At 33.3% G+C, this 7158-nt stretch overlaps 1 protein-coding gene across 1 annotated transcript; it reads left to right on the top strand.

Annotated features, from left to right (window-relative positions):
• The first annotated feature begins 2384 nt into the window (after window positions 1-2384).
• LOC110921911 (expansin-like A1) lies at window positions 2385-6806 on the top strand. The gene is made up of 5 exons (XM_022166237.2): window positions 2385-2571; window positions 2700-2809; window positions 3581-3759; window positions 6190-6322; window positions 6421-6806. The coding sequence occupies exons 1-5, from the start codon at window positions 2454-2456 to the stop codon at window positions 6649-6651; spliced, it is 771 nt and encodes a 256-aa protein (XP_022021929.1). The 5' UTR covers window positions 2385-2453; the 3' UTR covers window positions 6652-6806.
• Window positions 6807-7158: the final 352 nt, after the last annotated feature.

Raw genomic sequence — 7158 nt, 5'->3', positions numbered from 1 at the left:
ATATTAATCGTTAGGAGCATATGATGGTTGAGTTAGTGTGTTATCAATTTGTTGTCACGATAAAAAAGGTGCAACTACTACGTTTAGCCACCAATTCCATCGTATCTACCCTCTACTCTATTCATATGATGCGATAGTTAATAGACTTTTAAAGCTCTTCGTATGATCTAGTAGTTAATAGACTTTGAAAGCCTTGTAAACCATATTAAACCCGTATGATACCAAGAAGTATGAGAACTAAAATATAAAATGACAGATTTGAACCGTATGTAAAGGAGCACCATGTTGGGTTAAGGCTCCACCTTTCGTCGTGTGTGACGAACAATCTACAACCACAACGAGATGAAAATCGTGCCATGACCTTTAGACAAAGTGAAAATGTTGCAAAACACCACTTGTATTACTGAGAGCATTGAGGATAGATTCTTTATTAATATTCATATAATTACACTTAAAACAACTACTTTTTCTTTCTTATTTTCAATTAAGTAATATTTTTTATACCTTTATCAATACATTTTTTTTTATCTTTTCCACTCACAATCACTAGGCCATGGTGTGTACTCTAACATCTAAAGTGTTAACAATGACATGTCATGTTAACTAACATTGCAAACCACTCCCTCCTTATGTTAAAGTGCATTAAATGAGTTATGTGTTAACATGTTAACCTAATGTTAATAGATTAAATTAACTATTATTTTGTTTTTAGACAAAAACTCAATGTTAAAGTGCATTAAATGAGTTATGTGTTAACATGTTAAACCAATTCCTTAGAGTGAGACAAAATAAAATGAGGAAAAAAAGTTGATGTGTCACTTATGTGGAGTTAAGTTAGGTTAAAATATACCCAAAGGCCTAAAAAATATTAAAAAATTTATAAAGGGTGAACAATGTTTCCTATATATTTACATATGAACATTAATATTCCCATATATTTTCTCTCTCATTCGCTCAAAACCACTAACAATCATTTCTTATAAATATAAGTAACACACTCACATATTTTAGGGGAATCAATGCGAATGCTCTGAGAAGCAACCACACACATTGATTATCTCTTATGAATAAAATATGTTAGATATCTTAGTGTAGTTGGGATTAACACCAATGACTAAAAGGAATTATAATATAGATCGAACAATTTAGAAGGTGCGAAAGTGCACACTTGTTTGAGTTGTTATAATTCCAAGCACTCGGGCAGAGCCCCAAGTGGGGGGTTCCAAGTGGGCAACTCCCCCTTGGCTGGGGTCCGGGGCGGCAGCGCCGCCGGAAGCAGGGTCTAAGGTACGGCAGCTCCTGACGAGGTGGATGACCGCCCAAGGCCCGATTCCCCATGGCCCAAAATCTTAAAAGAAATTATAGGGTCTATATACTTATATAAAAAATGAAAACTAAATGATGAACTCACTCCCTAATGGTGCCCGTATCCACGAGATACGAGTTCGATTCTCTGTATCTCCCTTTACTGGCTTGTTTTTTTTTATTTTTTTATTTTTTTTATTGTGGCCTTCTATCATTTCTTTAAAGAATCAATACGGTGAACAAGGTGGGCTCGTTGTCTGACATATTTTCAAAGAAAGGTAAGATAATTTTATACCATTAAAACACTGTTAAAGTATAAATAATACGCGCCACAAGTACTTAATTTGTTTCCCCAAAACTATTTTATATGTATATTTTTTTCTATTTATATTCAAATAATCATTTATTTTAGACATTAATAATCAAAGTTAATGAAATGAATTTTGTTTACCAAACTATTTATATCTTTCCTTTCCCTCTCTTCAAATTATTATCTTTTTAGACATTATTACAATGAATTTGCTTACCAAATTTTATATATTTCTTTTTTGTATTTATATTCAAATAATCATTTATTTTAGACATTAATAATTAAAGTTAATGAAATGAATTTGTTTCCCAAACTATTTAAATCTTTCCTTTCCCTCTCTTCAAATTATTATCTTTTTAGACATTATTGCAATGAATTTACTTATCAAATAATACTCTATCGACCCAAAACTATTTTATATATTTCGTTTCTCTCTTCGACAAATACTATTGACTTGTGAGACAAACCTGAGTATTAAAAAATCTATATACTTTGTTAAACACTTAATTAAAAACAAATTCATTTTAAATTAAGTCAGTTACTCTTTTACTGACTAATATTTATCAGTAAAGTTTAAACTAATTTAAAATTGGCCCAACAAAATCCACTTTTTCTACTCGGCTAAATCCATTTTTTTCGTGTATTCTCAGAAAATATAAATTAGTATTTCCTTTTATCTAAAAATAATAATCTTTTGATGCATTCCCGACTCCCCAGATGTTCACCGACATTGTCAATAAACAAATATAAAATAAGAAGAAAGTATACTGTCAAATATCTATATAAACCCAATATATAGACACATGTAGTGATCAGTCTTAAAAACGCAACAAAAACAATGGCAATCTTCCTCTACTTTCTCTTTACTCTTTCAATAACTGCATCTGCAAGTGCTTGTGATAGATGTCTGCATCAATCTAAAGCTGTTCTCTTCACCAATGCTTCTGCTCTTTCATGTACCATTTTCATATTTCAAAATTTCAGCCTTTTTTTAGTTTTTGAAAAAATCATTTTTGACATTGACCATCATAATATTTCTTGGATTAATTTAGTGGGTCATAATTATTTTTGAAAAATAATGTAGATGGAGCATGTGGGTATGGTTCATTTGCTCCAAGCTTCTACAATGGCCATCTTGCTGCTGCTGTTCCTAGCATCTTCAAATCTGGGTCGGGTTGTGGAGCTTGTTTCCAGGTATGTATTTACAGATTTGACCTTGTTTGAGTTAGGATCATATACTATGTCTCTTAAAAATAAGAAGTTGCGAGAAGGGTATCAAACAAACTCTGATTGACCTTATTTAAGCGCCATCGGAACCGTCTCTTCGAACTCTACGATGTGAGAATTTAGGTTTTTGGTTTTAGATGTTTAGCTTGTAGATTTTAGACTTTTTGTTTACGTCACTGTGTCTTTTTATTTAGAGTTAATTACTGTCTTCGTCCTTGTGGTTTGTTAAAAATTACTATTTCAGTCTATTAGTTTAAAAATTGAGATTTCAGTCCCTGTGGTTTCACTTTTGTAACCATTTCAGTCCCTGTGTTTTCACTTTCATAACCAATTCAATCCATTATTCTGTTAAGTACAGGGACTGAAATGATTACGAGGTGGACTGAAATGGTTACGAAAGTGAAACCACAGGGACTGAAATCGCAATTTTTAAACTAATGGATTGAAATAGTGATTTTTGACAACACACAGGGACGAAAATAATAATTAACTCTTTTTATTTATTATTGTGTCTTTTCTATATTTGCGTCATTGTGTCATTTTTGTGACTCATTGTGTCTTTTTTCTTCGACATTGTGTTATATTATTCGGCATTGTGTTATATTTTGCGATTCATTATGTCTTTAGAAGATTGAGTTAATTTTAAAATATTATTGAGTTTTAAACTTTATTGATCTTTATCTAAATTTAAATATATAAAAGTTTTAAAACTTTGGTCCTGATGAGATGATCTTGCAGGTGAGATGCATGGATAGTAAGCTGTGTTCCAAGTCTGGAACTCAGGTTATAGTGACGGATTTGAATAACGACACAAAGACAGAATTAGTGTTGAGTAGTAGAGCTTTAATGGCGATGGCCAACAAGGGTATGGAGCAGAAGATATTAAAACTTGCTTCTGCCAACGTAGAATATAAAAGGTACTAGATTCCTTTAACCATGGTTAGTATTTTTTTTTTTTGAACGGCAAAAAAAAAAAAAAAAAAAAAAAATACTTTCGACCCAACACAAGCTAAGATGGTTCTTTTATTAACTGACCCAACACTTTCGACCGACATGAGTCGGTCCTTTTTGTCCACTCCACGTAGGTTTCAAAGTATGATTAACTATGTAATGCACGTACAAAGAGTAAAAGCACAAGCTAAGATGGTTCGTGAACTAGACAGCTAATATAATACTAGACTTGACTATAATAATATTTTTAGAGTTCATCTCACGTAAGTTTCAAGTTTGTTTGACTCGATTGTACCAAAGGAAATGATAGAGCATATTATAAAAGAATATAAAACTAAGTTAAGAGTAATTTAATATAGACTAAAATTATTATTTTATAGTAGCCATTTAACTATCAATAATTAGTATCATTGTATCAAAGGTTATTTGGTCCAGTGGTAGCCTCACGGAGTCATGGTTTTTCTTATGGGGAAGTCGTGAGTTGTAGTCTCATTTAAAGTAATTTAATTTGCTTCGGATAGAGTCCGTGGGTTTTCTTAGTTGTGGGCATAGTTTTAAAATCTGGTTTAAATTGGCTGGTTAAAGCGGATGCCGGAAGCTTGGCCTGCACGAATCATACCAGTAAATTGAGGGAACAAAGAAGTTGTACCGCTGGTAAATTGGGTTATACCGGTAAATCGGTACCAGGTCAAAGGTTAAAATTTGGACTTTTAATCTTTTATGCGCAAAAAAGTGAGATTTAGTGATTTACCCTCTTAGTAAAACATAACGCCCAAAAAGATTACAATAGTGAATTTTTGGATTTTTTTTTTATTATGGATCAACTTTTGGAATATTTTTATTATGGAATGATATAGTTTTGGATTATTTTTTTAGTTGAAATTGTATTTTATAGATTTATAAGGTTAATTAGTCAATCCGGTTGAACCGTCTGGTACAACCCGGTTCAACCGGTTGACAATTTATGAGCCTAACCTGGTGCGATTTAAAAACTGTTTTTAAAACATTAGTTGTGTGTTTCCTTCTAGGCGGGTGGGCCGGGTCACCACATTCTGTTCTTTGAACTGAAGGTTGATTCATTTTCCAGGGTGATCCCGTGTGTTCGGCCTCTTTGCAGTTCAATTAAAAAATATAAATAATTAGCTATTTTGCAGTTTATTTATAAATAGTATATTTATAACCATAAATAAATAATGAAGAAAACGAACAAGTTGATGTATATAAATAAAATAACTTACCATAAATGATCTTGAAGTTCATTTTTTTTAGATCATATTATTAAGCATGGAACTTGAAGTTCAATTTTTTAGATCATATTATTAGGCATGGAAAAAAGTATGCTTGAAAGATACTTTTTTATAATTCCCTAAATAGAGAAATGAAAATGGTCGGCTTCAATCTATAAAGTCCAATAGATGTTACTGCTGGTAGTGGTGGTGGGCTCCATTAATGGGCCTAAGAGAATCGTAAGCAACACTAGGTTTTCAAATTTCATTAGAAGTAGAGGTGACAAAACCGGTTTTTGGGCCGGTTCAGATTGAGTCAAGGAAAGTCAAAACCGGATTGTTCCAAACCGGTTCGATTTGGAAACCGGTTTTAGTGTACAGTTTCAAAACCGTATTCAAAGTTTATAAAAACCGATTTAATTTGGAAACCGGTTTTAGTGTATTAGTTAACTAGCCAGTATCAAAACCGTATTCAAAGTTTCTAAACTCAAACCGATTTAAAACTGTATATATTAAACCTGAAAGAAATTACATCGAAATAGAAGGTAAAAGGGCAACAAGCTGCCCCGCTACCCCTTTGATGTATATATGTATAGAGGAAGGTTCATTGGGGAACACTAAAAAAATGGGGAACAGCGGGGAACCGACTCAAACGAACTCCGATTGGACTCATTCCAGCGGCGTTAGAACCGGCTCGTCGAACCCTAAGTAAGATCTCTTAACCCTAAACCCTAAATCCTAACTCCTAAACTCTAAACCCTAAAGCTAAAAAATAAGGCTAAAACCTAAGCTAAACCGTAAAATCTAAACTATAAACCCTAAAAGTTAAGCCCTAAAGGCTAAACCTAAAGCTAAACCCTAAAGCTAAACCCTAAACCCTAAAGCTAAACCCTAAAAGCCAAACCCTAATATATTTAGGGTTTAAGGGTTATGATTTAGGGTTAAAAGATCCTAGTTAGGGTTCGACGAGACGGTTCCAACGCCGCTGGAATGAGTCCAATCGGAGTTCGTTTGAGTCGGTTCCCCACTGTTCCCTACTTTTTTAGTGTTCCCCAATAAACCTCACACTATATGTATATATACTAGTATATAGTTTTAAACATTTCGAAACTCAAAAGTATATAGTAATGATGCAATATTGAGTATAGAATAATGAATGTATATGTGTAGAGTACCTTGTGATTACAAAGGCAAAAACCTGGGTGTGAGGGTGGAAGAATCAAGCAACAAGTCACATTATCTTGCCATCAAGTTCTTGTATCAGGGTGGCCAGACCGAGATTGTGGCCGTTGATATCGCCCGGGTAAAAATCTATGTTGTTATTTTTAAATATAATACGACGACACATGTACAGTACTCATCGAACGAAACGTTTAACAAACTTATTTGTTTTTAATATAGGTTGGTTCGACAAATTGGAGTTTCTTGACGAGAAAGTCGGGTGCTATATGGGAAACAAGTCGAGTTCCGGTTGGGGCAATGCAATTTCGGTTGGTGGTAACATCCGGATATGATCGAAAGAGGATCTGGGCCAAGAGTGTCCTCCCGGCTAATTGGAATGTTGGAGTGGTGTATGACTCCGGTGTACAAATTGATGACGTTGCTGAAGAAGGTTGTGGTAGTTGTGATTAGATTTAGTGAGTATGATGATGATGACTATTCTCGTTTAGGATAGTCATGTTTGGTGTGAATCAGGTTTTGTATCATTCTCGTTACAGAAAATAAGAATTCAAAGTAGAATGTTTTATTCAATTCTATGATAATGATAATTAATTTTGAAGACAAAAGGTGTGAAAGAAGAAGTCAAGATCTTGACCTGTTGAGTCAAGGTCAATGCAGCCAGTAGTAGTATTCTTGTGAATCACCAATAGTATTTTATTTACACTCAAAACACCGATGTACTGAATTAATTAGTATAAGTACAGATTATTTGAAATATCAAAATTGTTTATCGAGGATGTTAGAGAACATAAAATGGTAAAAAAGAATTTTGAACGGCCAACATAAAATTTTTATCAACTCTAGTTAGTGGCTAGCACCAAAGTTTACATACACCAATTACTAATTTAAAACACATCAAAACTACGCCATTGCTCCCAGGACAAGTCCGAGTTTTTGGATCGATTTTTTATCCAAAAA

This window comes from Helianthus annuus, chromosome 17 (genome assembly GCF_002127325.2).
Source record: "Helianthus annuus cultivar XRQ/B chromosome 17, HanXRQr2.0-SUNRISE, whole genome shotgun sequence".
Classification (NCBI taxonomy): Eukaryota; Viridiplantae; Streptophyta; class Magnoliopsida; order Asterales; family Asteraceae; genus Helianthus; species Helianthus annuus.
Note: the sequence above shows the minus strand (reverse complement) of the source record. Positions and strands in the feature narration are given on the sequence as shown.